Source organism: Mastigoproctus giganteus, chromosome 1 (assembly GCF_048544385.1).
Source record: "Mastigoproctus giganteus isolate SK-2022 chromosome 1, ASM4854438v1, whole genome shotgun sequence".
Taxonomy (NCBI): domain Eukaryota; kingdom Metazoa; phylum Arthropoda; class Arachnida; order Uropygi; family Thelyphonidae; genus Mastigoproctus; species Mastigoproctus giganteus.
Window position 1 is genome coordinate 151,664,805 of NC_143575.1, and position 18,470 is coordinate 151,683,274.

Here is an 18,470-nt window from a genome sequence, read left to right on the forward strand (position 1 = left end):
AAACTAACTGGTTTGTAATTACTCGTATCACACTTCGATCCCCCTTTGTGAATTGGGGATACATTTGCACATCCCCAGTCCGTGGGAACCTCCCCTGAGTCCAAGGATGCTCTCATAATTATGGCTAAGGGTTTGCTTAATTGCTTTGCCGCCTCCTTTAATATAACTGGATAGATGTCATCCACCCCAGGTGCTTTTCTTATGTTTAACTTCAACAATTTCTCCTCCGATTTGCTCTCAGTTATTACAAAATCATTAAGTATCCTGCTACAATTTGATCACCTTCTGCCATTTTCAAACCTTAATAATTCCTCATGTGTGAATGTAGATGCAAAATACTCATTCAGTTTGTTTGCTATCTGAGCAGGATCATCAACAGCCGAACCATCAATGTCAAGTGGACCAATCAGATTCATCCTCTTCCTTTTAGAGTTTATATAAGTAAAGAAATCCTTGCTGTTTTTCTTAGCATCTTTTGCCAAGGATTTCTCGTAATCTGCCTTCGCCTGCCTAACCTCCTTTGTGATCTGATTACAGACTAGCTTTTATCTGCCATAGGCTTCTGAGTCGCTTGATAATTTATATGCATCCCATGCATTTTTCTTCTCTGTCATGAGTCTCATTAGTTCATTTGATAACCATTTAGGCCTAAACCTTGAACAATATTTCTTAATAAGTGTGAAACTTTTAGTAGCATCCACGATTTACTGTTGGTAACACCGTCAGTTTATCGCACTGTACAGAATTTAAAAACTTTCTGAGACCACTGTACTCACCTTTACGGAAGCAAAAACCCTTTCCTTTACCCCTGATGGTAATTATATCTTTTAAGTAAATCTTACATCAGTACACTGTGATCACTGCCACCTAGTGGTTCTTTTATCTGCAAATTCTTTATACACGAATGATCATTGCTGATAACCAGATCAAGAGTATTACTCTCTCTGGTTGCCTCTCGAACATGCTGATGCAGGGTTATGCTATTAGTTAAGAAAATAAAATCCAAGGAAGTGAAGCCAGTCGACATCGCTGGACAGTGCAGTGTCGAGTCAGTTTGGTGTGACGCAACCATTGGGAGATCAAAATTGAGAGTAGGAGTGTGCTATAGGCCTAATGACTCTGATGAGTATAATAAGTAACTGTACAGGGAAATAGAGTGGGCCAGTAAATCAAAGTCTTACAATGGGGGACTTTAATTTCCCAGATATTGACTGGAATTTGTGGGTTTGTCACTCACACACTAGCAAGGCTTTTGTGGATTTATTGGATGATTGTTTTCTACATCAGCATGTTCGGGAGGCGACTAGAGGGAGTAATACTCATGATTTGATTATCAGTAGTGATTCTTCATGCATTAAGGATCTGCAGATAAAGGAACCACTAGGTGGCAGTGATTACAGTGTGCTGAAGTGGGATTTACTCAAAGAGGTAACTATCATCAGGGTTAAAGGGAAGGGTTATTGCTTTCGTAAAGGCGACTATGATAGTCTGAGACACTATTTAAATTCTATACAATGGGACCAACTGATGATGTTACCAACAGCAAATTCAAAATGGGAAGCATTCAAAGAACTTAACTTGAAAGCTACTAGGCTTTACATACCAACTAAGAAATATTGTTCAAAATGGATGTCAGATGAACTAATAAGACATATGGCAGAGAAGAAAAATGCATGGGATACATATAAATGGAATATGTATATACAAAAGCCTATGATAGATACAAGTTCATCTGTAACCAAGTTACAAAGGAGGTTAGGCAGGCGAAGGCAGATTACGAGAAATCTTTGGCAAGGGATGCAAAGGAAAACAGCAAAGAGTTCTTTACATTGTAATCTCTAGAAGGAAAGGGATGAATCAGATTGGTCCACTTGATATCGATGAATCAACTGCTGATGATCCTGCTCAGATAGCTAACAAACTAAATGAATATTTTGCATCGACATTCACACATGAGGAGTTATTTAGCAAGGGGAAAGCCAGAGGTGTATTCAACGCTAGCAGTAAGCTACAGAATCTTGTAATAACTGAGAGTAAAGTGGAGGAGAAATTGTTGAAGATAAACACAAGAAAGGCACCCAGGGTGGATGGGATCTATCCAGTTATATTAAAGGAGGCAGCAGGGGAAGTAAGCAAACCCTTAGCCATAATTATGAGAGCTTCCTTGGACTCAGGGGAGGTACCCACAGACTGGAGATGTGCAAATGTGACCGACCCCAATTCACAAAGGAGGATCAAAGGCTGACACAAGTAATTATACACCTGTGAGTTTAACTTCTGTGTCCGGAAAATTAATGGAGGTACTGGTTAAAGAAGCACTGCAGGATCATCTAGACAAGACTTCAGTTATAGCTCGGACACAGCATGGTTTTATTAAGGGGAAGTCTTGCCTGAGCAATTTGATTGGATACTATGTTGCAGTCCCAAAAGAACTGGATGCAGGGAATAACTTTGATATTATATACTTGGATCTTAGAAAGGCTTTTGATACTATTGCACATGGAAGACTGCTGCACAAATTGGAGCAGGTTGGCATTGGTGGCAAATTGCTGCTATGAATAAAGGGGTGGTTGAGGGGAGAAGACGGAGAGTGATAATCAATGGACACTGCTCATCTTGGACTAATGTTATTAGTGGAGTCCCTCAGGGTTCAGTGCTGGGTCCATTATTGTTTTCTGTATTTATAAATGATATTGATGATGGTATATCAAGCTTAATGTCCAAGTTTGCAGACGATACGAAGGTTGGCAGGGTTGTCAAGGACACTACTGACACTATGCTGCTGCAACAGGATCTGGAAATGTTGAGCAGATGTGCTGAGAGGTGGCAAATGAAGTTTAACCTTGACAAATGTAAAGTACTATGTATGGGAAACAGCAACCCCAGAGCAACGTATCAACTGTGTGGCACTGCAGCGACAGTGGTAGAGAATGAAAAGGACCTGGGGGTAATTGTTCAGTCAGATATGAAGTTCTCTGAGCAGTGCAGACGGGCTGCAAGAGTAGCTTATGGTGTCTTATCAATGATATACAGGAATTTTTCTAGCAGGGATAAGTAGGTGATTATTCCCTTGTATAAGGCAGTGGTCAGGTCGCACCTTGAGTACTGTATACAGGTCTGGAGACCTCATTTCAAGAAGGATGTAGAGCTGCTGAAACGAGTACAGAGAAGGGAAGAAGATTAGTGAATGGAACAAAGGGGTATTCTTACGAAGAAAGGCTGAAGTTTTGCAAATTACAGTGTCTGGAGACTAGGCACCAGCGAAGTGATCTGATAGAGGTGTATAAAGGCTTGAATGGTTTGAGCATGCTCAATGCTGATGGGATTCTGCTTCTTGTTCAGAATAATCACCCAAGAGGGCATAAATTCAAATTGAGGAAAGACAGATGTAGGATAGATGTGCGAAAATTTGCCTTTAGCCAGCAGGTAGTTGGTTGGTGGAACAGACTTCCATCCCTTGTTGTGTAAGTTGATAACCTAAATAAATTTAAGGCTCAACTGGACAGGTATTTCGAACGAACAGAGGGGTGAAGTGGAAGTTTTTATTTTTTTATTTTTTTTGGCTGATGCTGCATAAGCTTGCTTTCTTGCATCATATGCCTCTACTAATGCTAATGCCATTGTTCGTGGCAAGGATTAGGCTGCATATAAGTCTGAACGTCTCATTTTAGGAAGAATGTAGATCTGCTGGAATGGGTGCAGAGCAGGGCAATGAGTTGAAGGAAACGAAAGGATGTGTTACCATATAAGGCTTCAGTTCTGCAAATCTCCAAAAGCAGAATGCACTGATCCCTCAGGTGATAGTTATTGTCGGTGACTCCATTGTCAGTGATGAGTAATATATTGTGTAAAAATGATAGGTGGAATAGGACCAGGGTATGCCTGCCAGGGACAAATGTTAATGACATTGCAGAGCAGACTTTTATTAAAAGATATTTTATTAAAAGATATCATCTTTTAAGGGCACAAAGGATGATATTGTTGTACACGTTGGCACAAATGATATTAAGAGTGGTAGATCTGAAGACTTACTTATAAAGTATAGGAAAATGTTGAAAAAAATAGTGAGTTAGGGTTAAATTTGAAAGTGTCTGCAATTCTGCCCAGACATGATAGGAGGAAGAACACGATTGAGAGCCTTGTCAATCAATTTGGCTCTGGAGCAATTGTGCAAGGTCTCATGGGGTAGAATTTTTCTCAGCTTGATCTGTGCCTCCTGACACAGATCAAGCTGGGAAAACCATGGAAGCAAGCTCTCCTGTCAAGATCTGTCTCTGGACAGGAGAGATTGCTTCTACAGGGATGGGATACACTTAGCATTAACAAGGGCATATGATGCAAGAAAGCAAGCTTATATAGCATCAGCCAAAAAAAAAAAAAAACACACCCCCTTCTCAATTCACTCATCAACCCACTCCAAATGTTTGTCTAGTTCTGCCTTGAATCTGTTTAGTTTATCAACTTCTAAATTAACAGATGGAAGTTTGTTCCAGAAATCAGCCACCAGCTGGCTAAAGGCAAACATCCGCACATCTATCCTACAGCTGTCTTTCTTCAATTTGAATTTATGCTCTTTCAGGCGATTATTCTGAACAAGAGGAAGAATCTCATCACCATTGAGCATGCTCAAACCATTCAAAGCTTTATACACCTCAATCAGATCACCTCACAGGTGCCTACTCTACAGACACTGTAATTTGAAAAACTTAAGCCTTTCTTTGTAAGAGCAACCCTTTGTTACATTCACTAATCTTCTCTGTACTTATTCCAACAACTCTACATCTTTCTAAAAATGAGGCCTCAGACCTGTATACAGTACTGAAGGTGTGGCCTGACCTGGCCTTATACAAGGAGATAATCATCGCGTTATCCCTGCTAGAAAAATTCCTGTTTGTCATTGACAAGACACCATGAACTACTCTTGCAGACAGTCTGCACTGCTCAGAAAAGTTCATATCTGTCTGCACAATTACCCTCAGGTCCTTTGCATTCTCTACCTCTATCAGTGTAGTACCACACAGTTGATACATTACTCTGGGGTTACTGCTTCTCATATGCAGTACTTTACATTTGTCAATGTTAAACTTCAGTTGCCACCTCTCAGCCCATCTACTCAACTTTTCTAGATCCTGTTGCAGCAGCGTAGTGTTATTAGTGTCATTAACAACCCTGCCAACCTTCGTATCGTGTGCAAACTTGGTCATTAAGCCTGATATATCATCAATATCATTAATGAATACAGAAAACAACAATGGACTCAACACTGAACCCTGGGGAACTCCACTAATGACATTAGTCCATGAAGAGCAGTGTCCACTCTCTGTCTTCTCCCACTCAACCATCCCTTTATCCATAGAAGCAATTTTCCTCCAATGCCACATTGCTCTGATTTGTGCAGCAGTCTTCATGTGCAACAGTATCAAAAGCCTTTCTAAGATCAAAATATATGATATCAAAATTATTCTTTGCATCCAGTTCTTCTGTGACTAAATCATAGTATCAAATCAAATTAATCAGACAAGACTTCCCTTTAATAAACCAGTCCTGTGTCCGAGCTGTAGCTGAAGCCTTGTCTAGATGATCCTGCAATGCTTCTTTAACCAGTGCCTCTATTAATTTCCCTGGAATACAAGTTAAACTAACAGGTCTGTAATTACCTGTGTCTCCCTTTGATCCTCCTTTGTGGATTGGGGTCACATATGAACATCTCCAGTCTATGGTACCTCCTCTGAGTCCAGGGAGGCTCTCATAGTTATGGCTAAAGGTGTGCTTACTTCCTTTGCTGCCTCCTTTAATATAACTGGATAGATTTCATCCACTTCAGGTGCCTTTCTTATGTTTATCTTCAACAATTTCTCCTCCACTTTACTGTCAGGATTTATTACAAGATTATCTAACTTACGGCCAGAGTTTGATTCAACTCTGGCATTCCCCATCCTGAATAACTCCTCATGCGTGAATGTAGATGCAAAATATTTATTTAGTTTGTTAGCTACCTGAGCAGGATCATCAACAGTTGGACCATCAGTATCAGGTGGACCAATCTGATTCATCCCTTTCCTTCTAGAGATTACAGTGTAAAGAACTCTTTGCTGTTTTTCTTTGCATCCTTTGCCAAAGATTTCTCGTAATCTGCCTTTGCCTGCCTCACCTCCTTTGTGACTTGGTTACGGAACAGTTTATATCTATCACAGGCTTCTGTGTCACCTGTTAATTTTTATGTATCCCATGCATTTTTCTTCTGTGCCACATGTCTATTTAGTTCATCTAACATCCATTTAGACCTAAATCTTGAACAATATTTATTAGTTAGTTGGTAGAAAAAACTTAATAACTTCCAAGATTATTTCTTTGAATGCTTCCTATTTTGAATTTGCTATTGGTGACATCATCAGTTGGTCCTACTGTATAGAATTTAAATACTATCTCAGACCACTGTAGTTACCTTTACGAAAGCAAAAACCCTTCCCTTTACCTCTGATGGTAGCTACCTCTTTGAGTAAATCCCACTTCAGCACACTGATCACTACCACCTAGTTGTTCCTTTATCTGCAGATTCTTAATGCAGAAGAATCACTATTGATAATCAGATCAAGGGTATTACTCCCTCTAGTTGCCTTTCGAACATGCTTGCTGTAGAAAACAATCATCCAATAAATCCACAAAAGCCTTTCTAGTGTGTGAGTAGCCAACCCACAAATTCCAGTCAATCTCTGGGAAATTAAAATCTCCCATTATAAGACAATCTGATTTACTGGCCCACTCTATTTCTCTGCACAGTTGCTGATTATACTCATCAGATTCATTTGGCCTGTATAACCCACACCTACTCTCATTTTTCTTTTCCAGTGCTTATGTCACACCAAACAGACTCAGCATTGCATTGTCCACCAACATCAATTGGATGCACTTCCTTAGATTTTGTGTGTTTCTTAACTAACAGCATAACCCTTCCTCCTTTCCTGTCCTGTCTATCCTTTCTGTACACATTCCCCAAATTCCAATCCCACTGCTTATGTCTGTGTGACACCACGTCTCTGATATCCGAACAATATCTGCAGTTAGTATTAGTAATGGCTGCATGGTGCAAGAAAGCCTATGGCTTATGCAGCACCAGACAAAAGAAAAAAAAACCGAATTAAACAATGATAAAAAAAAAAAAAATAATAATTAATAAGAGAAAAGGAAATTAAACCTATCATCCTATGCACTTCCCTGACCCAAAGGTACTATCCAGATGACCTTTGAATTTCCCCAAACTGTCAGCCTCTACCACCCATGTAGGCAATTTATTCCAGTAATTTATAACTTGCTGGCTAAAATAAAACTTCCTGCAGTCCAATCTAAACATTTCCCCCCGTAACCTGAATTTATGTCCCCTAGTTCTAGCATCATTTATAATCTTGAAAATTTCGTCCTCATTCATTTTACTGATGCCTCTCAGAGCCTTGAACACCTCAATCAAATCTCCTCTAATGTGTCTAGTTTCCAAACTCTGCAACCCACATATTCGAAGTCTTTCTTCATAAGGACGACCTTTTGCCGATCTCACCAGGCGAGTTACCCTTCTTTGTACCCTTTCAAGAAGCTCGATGTCTTTCTTTAGGTGCGGCCTCCATACTTGAACACAGTATTCCAAGTGTGGTCTAACAAAAGCCTTATATAATGGGATTATCACGTCCCTATCTCTACTTGCAAAAGTTTGATAGATCATCAATAGGACACCATGGGCCTTCCTTGCAACCTGTTTACAATGCTCAGAGAATTTCATGTCTGACTGTATCGTAACACGCAAGTCCCTTTCCTCCAGTACTGTGTTTAGTTGAACTCCACCAAGTGAATAAGTTATTTTGGGATTATTGTTTCCCAGGTGTAATACCTTACACTTTGTTGGATTGAAGCATAGCTGCCATTTTTCTGACCATTCCTGAAGCCTATCTAGGTCTCTCTGGAGAAGTTCAGCTTGACAATGATCATTAACTACTCTACCAATTTTAACATCATCTGCATATTTAGACATAATGCCCTCTATCCCTTCATCGATGTCGTTTATAAAAATTAAAAACAACAGTGGTCCTAATACTGATCCTTGGGGAACCCCACTTCTTACATCAACCCAATCTGAGGAATAGCCATTTATCACAACCATCTGCCTCCTGCCCTGAAGACATCTTGCTATCCATCTAAGGATTTTCCCAGTGATTCCAACCTGTTCCAGCTTATAAAGCAACTGCTCATGTGGGACTGAGTCAAAAGCTTTGCTGAAATCTAAATAAACAGTCGAAATTATTTCCTAAATCCAACTCGTGAGTGACCCTTTCAAAATAGCGAACCAGATTTGTTAAACCTGATTTTCCCTTTACAAAACCATGCTGAGTGTCCTTGAGAAGTTCAATTCTATCCAAATGATCCTGAATTCCACCCTTGATCATTGCCTCCATGATTTTTCCTACCACTGAAATCAGACTGACAGGTCGATAATTTCCCACTTCACTTCTAGAGCCACCTTTATGTATGGGAGATACATTGGCACTTTTCCAATCCAATGGAATCTCCCCAGAGTCTAGTGATGCTTGAATAATTAGCCTCAGTGGTTCAATGCACTCATTTGCTGCCTTCCTTAAGATTATAGGGTATATTCCATCAACTCCAGGAGCCTTACTGGCCTGTAGGCTCGAAAGTTTTTTCATTAAATAATCTTGCAAAATTTCAATATCATTAATTACATATTTTTCAACTTCGCTCCCACAATTTCCCAATGCTACAAAAGGTTTTTCATTTGTAAATATCGATGCAAAATAACTGTTGAGTTCATCTGCTATGGCAGCTGGTGTATTTAATACTACCCCCTTTCCCTTACATAAAGGTCCGATCTGGTTTGTCCTGCTCTTCTTGGTATTTATATATGTGAATAATTCCTTATCTCCCCTCTTTGCTCTGTTTGCTAGTGATTCCTCATAAACTGCCTTTGCCTGTCGAACCTTTTCTGTGCCTGTATTACAGATCATGTAGTTCTTGTAGCTGTTATAGACTTCAATATTTTTTATTGCTCTATAACCTTTCCATGCCACCCTTTTCTGCTCATGTAATGTGGTAACTTCACTATTCATCCAACGTGGAACCCTCCTCGCGGAGAATTTTTTTAATGGTAAATACGCATTCAAGGCATCTGTGATTAATGTTTTAAAAGCATACCACAGTTCAATTGTATTCATTCTCTGTGTGATATCTACCCAGCTAATAGAGGCCATGTAGTACCTTAAGGCATTGTAATTTCAGCCTCAACTTAAATACAAAGGCTGCAAGAATATTTGCTGCTGCTATTGAGGCAGTGTTAGGTGGGTCGGATAACTACTAGCTTGGGAGGATTCACAGACTATAAGATTAACAGTAGCCACAGACAGAGGTGCAAGTGATTCTTGTGCTGCTTCTATTAGATTGGAGGACAGGGTGCTGAGGTTTTCAAGGGCTGGTGGGAGTCATCACAGAACAAATAAATGCATGTGCTGTGTTAGGGTAACTAAGAATAAGAATAGGTGCATGTACACTCGTATGTACACCAATGCTAGGAGTATAGTAAAAAAATTTGATGAATTTGAAGTGGAGTAACCCCCCGCTATTCGCGGGGGGGTTACGTTCCTGAGAAATGCCGCGAATACTGAGTTGTGGCTCCCATAGTAATAAAGGGGTTCCGTTCCAAAGTATGAAATATATAAGAAAAACTAGTCCAAAATTTTGTCTATATATGTATTATATGTACCTTCAGTTAAGAAACACACTGTACATATCAGTAGATAGTGAAATGCAAGAATATGGAATCGAAATGAAAATAAGAAACAATTTAATATTAAATGTAATATTTATTAGAAATTTCAAACAAATCTTTCAATCCAGCACCTTTGCTAGCTAAAAAAACTTATCCCGCCAGTACTATCACCAGTTTTGCTAAAGTGTTGATAAAGGAGTTTTGCCTTTTCACGAATGGTCAGTGAACTTAAGGGTATTTTATTTTGAGTTCGGTCTTCTATCCACAGATTTAAAGCCTTTTCCATTTTTTCTAATTTAACTTCATGAGTTAGTGGAAATTTTTGAACAACTAGCGTGTTTTCACGGACACTACGGTGGATTTTTTCTTCCGATTTTTTGATTGATCGTACCATTGACTCATTGATTTTATAATGTTTTGCCACTGAGGGACACTTTCACCATTAGAAATTTTGTCTAATAACACAATTTTATTTGCTAATATCATCACCTTCTTTGATATTTTCACAATTCCCTTGTTATTCGTACCATATTTTTGTATGGGTTAGAAAAAACTTGTCCAAATAAAGTCACTTTCTTCCATTAACACACTCGAAAAAGTCTATTTTACACTGAAAAGGTAGATTTATTCAATTTATAAGCATATAAATTAAAGGCAAACGACGAAACCTTCCATGACAAGCGCATAACACATACTGAACAAGGATTAGCGAGAAACATCCACGCTTGCGATTTTGTCATCCCTCTCCTCTCACCCACTGAGCCCTGTTTTGACCTGGAAAGAAAATTTTAACCACGCCCATGTTTTTTTATGGCGGAAAATGTTCACGGCACTTAAATTCACATATTTTTAGGCTTCATTTTATATTAAATCAGCGACCGCGAATACGCGAAACCATGAATACAGATACCGCAAATAGTGGGGTTTACTGTACTGGTGAAAACATCAAAGGCGCATATTATTGGGATATCAGAGACTTGGTGTCACACAGATATAAGCATTGCAGAATTGGAATTTAGCGAGTTACAATGTCTACAGAAAGGATCGGAAGGAAGGAGGGTTTATGCTGCTAGTTAAGAAACACACGAAATCTAAGGAAGTGCGTGCAGTTGACTTAGATAGTCAGTGTAACGTTGAATCAGTTTATTGCGATGTAAGCACTGGGAAAGCAGAAATTAGAGTAGGAGTGTGTTTTAGGCATAATGACTCTGATGAGTACAACGAACAACTGTACAGAGAAATAGAGTGGGCCAGTAAATCAGATTGTCTAATAATGGGGGATTTTAACTTTCCAGATATTGACTGGAACTTTTCAGTTGGTCATGAGCACACTAGCAAACCTTTTGTGGATTTCTTGAATGATTGTTTTCTTCAGCAGCACATTAGAGAGGCAACCAGAGAAAGTAATACTCCTGATTTGGTTATCAGCAGTGATTATTTGTGCATTATGAATTTGCAGATAAATGAACCACTAAGTAGCAGTGATCACAGTATACTGATGTGGGATTTACTTAAAGATATTACTACCATCAGGAGTAAAGAGAAGGGTTTTCGCTTTCGTAAAGGTGACTATAGTGGTCTCAGATAGTTTTTAAATTGCATACATTGGGATCAATGCATCCATTGATCCCAATGTATGTTACTGGCAGAAAATTCTAAATGATAAGCATTTAAGGAAGTATTGGTGGAAGCGACTAGGCTTTTCATACTAAATAAGAAATACTTTTGAGATTTAGGCTTAAATGGATGTTAGATGAACTAATGAGTCTTGTGGCAGAGAACAAAATCCATGGGATGCATATAAATCATCAGATGACACAGAAGCTTATGATAGTTAAAAGCTAGTCTGTAATCAAGCCATAAGGAGATTAGGCATGCAAAGGCAGGTTATGAGAGACCTTTGGCAAAGAATACTAAGAAAAACAGCAATGACTTCTTTAGTTATATAAACTCTAGAAGGAAGGGGATGAATCTGATTGGTACACTTGATATCGATAGTTCGACTGTTGATGATCCTGCTCAGATAGCCGATAATCTGAATGAGTATTTTGCATCTACATTCATACATGAGGAGTTATTATGAGTTGAAAATGCCAGAAGTTTATCAAACTGTAACAGGGTACTGAATGATTTTGTAATAACTGAGAGCAAATCGGAGGTGAAATTGTTTAAGATAAACATAAGAAAGACATCTGGGGTGGATGGGATCTATCTAGTTATATTAGATGCGGCAAAGAAAGTAAGCAAACCCTTAACCATAATTATGAGAGCATCCTTGGACTCAGGAGAAGTCCTCATGGATTGGAGTTGCAAATGTACTCCCAACTCACAAAGGGGAATCTAAGAGTGACATGAGTAATTAAAGACCAGTTAGTTTAATTTCTGTTCCGGGGAAAATAATGGAATCACTGGTTAAAGATACATTGCAGGATCATCTAGACAAGACTGCAGTAATAATTGAGACACAGCATGGGATTGTTAAGGGAAAGTCTTCTCTGAGAAATTTGATTGGATACTATGATATTGTTATAAAGGAACTTGATGCAAAAAATAATTTTGATATCATATACTTGGATTTCAGGAAAGCTTTTGACACTGTTGCGCATGGAAGACTACTGTACAAATTGGAGCAGTATGGTATTAAGGGTAAGTTGCCACAATAGATAAAAGAGTGGTTGAGTGGGAGAAGACAGAGAGTGGTAAACAATGGACCCTGCTCTTCGTGGTCCAATGTTATTAGTGGAGTCCCCCAGGATTTGTAATTGGACCTGCTATTGTTTTGTTTATTTATCAGTGATATTGATCAAGGTATATTAGGCTTAATGGCGAAGTTTGCAGATGATTTAGAAGTTGGCAGGGTTGTTATTGACAGTAATGGAATATCTAGAAAATTTGGGTAGATGAGCTGAGAAGTGGCAACTAAAGTTTAATCTTGTCAAATGCATATGGTTAAAAGTACCCCCAGGAAATGTACCAATGTGTGCTACTACACTTAGTGTGGTAGAAAATGGAAAGACCTGGGAGTAATTGTGTAGTCAAATATGAAATTCCCTGAATAGTGCAGACAGGCTGCCAGAGCAGTTTATGGGGTTTTTGTCAATGATATAAGGAATTTTGCTAGTAATGAAAACGAAGTGATTATCCCTATATATAAACAATGGTCAGGCCACGGCATAGGTTCTGCATACAGGTCTGGATGCCTCATTTTAGGAAGGATGTAGAATTGCTTGAGTACAGAGAAGGGAAACAAGATTGGTGAGGAGAACGAAAGGTTGGTCTTACCATGAAGGCTTAAATTCTGAAAATGACAATGTCTAGGAGGTGATCTGATTGAGGTGTATAATGCCTTGAATGGGTTCAGCAGGCTTAATTCTAAAGGGATTCTTCCTCTTGCTCAGATTTCAAACCTGAGGGGGCATAAATTCAAATTGAGTAAAGCTAATAATAGAATAGATGTACATAAATTTGCCTTTAGCCAGTGGGTAATTGGTTGCTGGAACAAACTTCCATCTGTTATTGTGGAAGTTGATAAATTAAATAAATTCAAGGAGCAACTGGACAAACATTTAGAGGGAATAGATATTTGAAATGTTTTTTTTTTTTTTGGACCGAGGCTACATAAGCTTGCTTTGTTGCATCACATTCCTCAATTACTAATACTTGTTTTCACAGTCAGCTAAATTATAATTGGCATTCTTATGGTGTTGAAACTGGATTGTCTGTATTTGAATGTAAGCAGGAACACGAGGGAGTTGTGAATTTTGAATAATCTGATAACAGGAAAGCCAAATGAGGTTTGCATAATCTTTGTTTTTTTTTTTTTTTATGAAAACCCAAAACATGAGCGGTATTTCCTTCATGGGTTTGAAGTTCAGAAGACAAAAGAAGATATTTGTTGATATTAGACTTGAACTTCTGTAGACTAATAGAGTAAGCTTATCTACAAAAGATCTAAACCTCAGAAACACTTCCTACTTCATTTCACAAATGTACTTGTTCTCAGTTCTGATCTCAACAATCTCCATTTCCACTTGCACTATACCAAAGCTCATGTACTTTTTCTGACAGAATCTCAGTTATCGGTTGATTCAACTGCTGCTCATCTCACTTACCCAAATTATTCACTGTATGATTCCTTTCGCATCAGAGGTGGTACTTGTGCATATGTCTGTTCCGATATTCCTTGTCAGAGACTTGGTAATTTGTAATCTCCTCTTTTCGATTTTCTCTGGCTTAAAATCTCTACCTCTTTCTGTCAAATTCATCCCTTGTCTCTACAATTCCCCCAACTCCACCAATCACTTGGAGCTCTTTGACTTTCTCCAGTCAAACTTTCCTAACATTGAGGTAATTTTCCTCAGTGATTTTAATGTTCACAACTCCAGCTGGTTTCTGTTTTCAAGTCACACTGACCCATCTGGTCGAGATGCTGAGGCTTTTGCAATTACTAATGATCTTGCACAGATTTTTCATTTATCTACAAGAATACCAGACAATCCTAACCACACAGCCAACACGCTTGATCTTTTTCTCACAAACAACCCTTCCAAGTACATGGTTGAAGTGAGTGGTCCTTTGGGCACCTCAGATCACAACTTGGTGATTGTCTCTTTTCCAATGGAGCCTTTGTCTCATGGCTATTCCGAACTTTGTGTTATTTGGCATAACAAGAATGCAAAATGGGATGACCTGTGAGAATCATTTTTTTCTTTTCCTTGGTCCAATTGCAATCCAATTGCAATCTGCAACATTCTTCTCTTGAAGAGCCTTATCACATTTATTGGAAAACCAAGGTTTAGAAAAAGGACGAGATTTTTCAGTGGAGTGTGGGATAAAGGATTTCATTCCTACAAGAATAATTTCACTGACATGATTGGAGCAAACGTTGACATCAGAAGTTTTGAAACAGTAATCTGACCAAGGAAAAGAAGAAAAGAAATCTGAAAGGTCGTCCCATTTTGCATTCTTGTCATGCCAAACAACACGAGGTTGGGAATACCCATGAGATAAAGGCTCCATTGGAAAAGAGACAATCACCAAGTTGTGATCTGAGGTGCCCAAAGTACCACTCACTTCGGCTGTATACTTAGAAGGGTTGTTTTTGAGAAAAGATCAATTGTGTTTGTTGTATGTTTAGGATTGTCCATTATTTTGGTAGGTAAATGAACAATCTGTGTGATGTCATTAGTAATTGCAAATGTCTCAGTATCTCGACCAGCTGGGTCAGTGTTACTAGAAAACAGAAGCCAGCTGCAGTTGTGAACATTAAAATCACCAAGGAAAATTACCTCACTCTTAGGAAAGTTGGACTGGAGAAAGTCAATTTGCCAAAGGAAGCCAAACTGTTTCAAGTGATTGGTGGAGTTGGGAGAACTGTAGGGACAAGAGATGAATTTGACAGAACGAGGTAGGGAGATTTTAAGCCAGAGATGATTGAAAAAAGGAGATTCCAAATTTTCAAGTCTCTAACATGGAATATCGGAATGGACATATGTATAAGTGTGGCGAAAAAGTCATATAGCGAATAATTTGAACATTGGTTTAATGAGTTGATATCTGAGATTCTATTAGAAAAAGTACATGGGATTTGGAAGAAAGTAAGTGGAAATGGACATCATTGAGATTAGAACTGAGACCATGTATATTTGTGAAATGAACTAGGAAGTGTTAGATCTTTTCGTAGATAAGCTTGCTCTATTAGCTTGAGAAACCATGGTGTATTCAATAGTAAGAAAAAGTGTTGGGGGGGGGTGATGTGCTGAATGGAGCAATGAAAATTTTGGATATGGTGTACACATGCTAATAATATACCCAGTTCCTTGACATAACGTGGCCTCGACAATGCCCCCGCATACTTTGGCTCCCTCCAGTCACTATCTGGCAGAGTAGAGATAGCTAGATTATACCCTAGCTGATCCAGATGCCTCCTAGAGAATTACCAATAGGTTTTTGTCTGGTGTTACTAACTAGTCGCCTGCCTGCGAACTCAGTTTTTGAGCTGTACCCTTGAAATGTAAGCAAGATTGGATCTCGCCATGGTGTTCATCGTAACCTCCAAAGACATCAGTCGTACTGCATGATGGAAGAAATGGGGAAGGGTTGACCGGATCTTAGCGCTGGAGACTAAACATGCAATAAGCAATGTGGTGGTATTGATCTAGTTTGATGAGAGTCGACCACCTAGTATTGCCTGTTAACACAGAGGGTGTAGCATTGCTCCATGTGATGTGGGTGCCACACTTCGACACCTGCCTACATTGATTTCCACCTGGGTGGTCACCCACAGTGTTCTTGCACTTGAGGGTTATACCCAGGATTACTAACAGTCCCACCATCGTAAAGGTGCATGCAGAGGATTTCGCTGTCACAGACTGTCCAGGCTTCGCCAAAATTGAGTCCACTTGACTTGAGTGTCACTCGAATATCAGTTCCATCACTTTTTAGACTTCGAGGTAGCAAGCACAGCTTGTCTGACTTATCTGGGAGAATGTCTGCGACAAACTCAAGTACCAATCTAGTAGTTTGTAGATTTGTTTGGTGATAGCATGATTTTGAATGAAATTTAAAATGATTTTTATGGAATTATATAGAGTGGATAAGAAGTAAATTAGTAATTTTATATAATTTCTGTTTGTTCAAAATTTCTTCTGTGTGTGTGTGTGTGTGTGTGTGTGTGTGTGTGTGTGTGTGTGTGTGTGTGTGTGTGTGTGTGTGTGTGTGTGTGTGTGTGTGTGTGTGTGTGTGTGTGTGTAGATTTGACTATTCAGCTTTTTGGTGCACTATTTTTCAATTTTTGTTGTATCATAAAAAAAAAAAAAAACCTGAATTTTTTGATATGTGTTGCATTAATACTTTCATTTTCCTTATAGTATTTTGCAAATTCTGCTTATCAGCCTGTTGCAAGAGAATCAAAAACAACAAGATATCTTAGTTTACAAACTCCATATTGGAATTCTCCAGGAAATGCTATTAATTTAGAAAATACTAGTATATCATCCAAACAGCATCCTCCCTCAGAAGTTACTTATGTTAATTCCAGACATAGTGAAGATATAAAGACCTGGGGAACTACTGCTGTTCATGGAACAGCAAAAAGTTTTGGAAATCCTTATCAGTCTGCAAAATACTTTGATCATTGGTGTACACAACAGAAAGATGAAATTGGAGCTTCTTTATGTAGTAATAATTCAAGTAACAGTTTTACTACGAGTTGCTCTTCACATAGCTCTGTTTATGATCATAAACACCAAGAACTAAATAGTGCTCCTCAGAAGATTAGTCATAATACTCATTGCTCCAAACCATCCCTGAAAATTGGTGCATGTAATTACCTAGGATCAGAAGATGTTTCATTGTCGTGTCACCCTGTATCTAGGCCTCATAAGTTTCAGGATGCTCTGTCAAGATTGCTCTGTGATATGTGGTATCAAGAGAATTTGCCTACTACACATATTCATCCTTCTCGTAAACATCCTCTGAATTATTCTTCCCATTCTCAAAGGTCTTATAGTGAAGATATGACAGATGACAGAAGAGAACATCGTGCCAGAGGAATTGCCACCTTAATTTCACGAACAATGAAAGCATTGGTTCCACATCATACTGATCTCAGGTACAAAAATTTGATTCATTCTTTAAGTAAATTTCTTCTGAACAACTTATGGATTATGTTTTATCGTCTTCAGATTATTTTATTAATTTTCTGGCTGGGAAGAGCAGATAACTAATTTTTTTCTCTCTTTTTCAGTATTTATAACTTTAGTATAAATCAGTAATTGTGAAGATCTGACTTTCCCTTTCACTCCTTCTGAAAGAGGAAGCCAGATTTTTTGCAGGTAGGGTGGGGGCATTTTAATTTATCATAGGAGAGGTGCACCCGCATTGTTATTGGCAGTATGTTAGCACTGAAATCCTGAAGTTACCAAGATGTCTACAGGTTCTGATGACATTTCTTCTTAAAACTTTTACCACAGAATTAACCTTGTTTGCATTGCTTTTTTGATGTTCTTCATAGTTGGTTCACTCTTATTTGTTTATCAGTGTACTAAATTTATACTGATTTATATTGCTTAAATCAGCAAAAAGACTATAATTCCACTTGGCTAATTTTGCATGTAAATTTGTTTAGTCCCTCTTTTCTAATTGTCCTGTTCTTCGTGAAAATTAGCTCATATCCAGCTAATTATTAAAATGGTTGAATTTCTTTTTCCCTGACAGAATCTCTGTTCCCCAAACATTTTTAAATAATGGAGGGATCCTTTGACCATGCTATTACAATATCTTTAAAACTAGTAAGTAGAAGGAATCTATTTTTTAGAAGTGGAACACATTTGAATAAAGGTGGTGCAAGGGTCTTTTTCCAGTATCATTTAGGATGCCTTAAAGGTTCAGGAAAACTGCCAGTTGTAGGGAATGCACATGTGTAATGTAAACACACATTTATCTGATTATATGGTCCCAGTTCTTGCATATCTACATCTAAAGAATTTTTGTTTGTGATTGTACAAACTAATATTGGAAAGATATGCTGGGAATAGTGATATTTCAAATTAACAGGTAGTTGATGCCAGAGAAACAAGGTTAAATAATTCAAGGAGTGTCTCAAGGTTGTAAATCATATAAGAAAATATAGTCTTAATTGTCTCTACATTAAAGTGAGGAAATATCATTGATAAAAAGATTGAACTCAAACTCCTGATATAAT

General features: G+C 38.4%; 1 protein-coding gene across 6 annotated transcripts in view; it reads left to right on the top strand.

The window, feature by feature from the left end:
• The window catches only part of RhoGAP19D (Rho GTPase activating protein at 19D), a 661,344-nt gene that overhangs the window by 236,972 nt on the left and 405,902 nt on the right, over window positions 1-18,470 (top strand). For all 6 annotated transcript variants that reach the window (XM_090374624.1, XM_090374649.1, XM_090374631.1 and 3 more), the window contains one exon: window positions 16,636-17,378. In XM_090374624.1, the coding sequence (XP_090230750.1) occupies window positions 16,636-17,378 (743 nt within the window). The remainder of the gene's footprint in view (window positions 1-16,635; window positions 17,379-18,470) is intronic.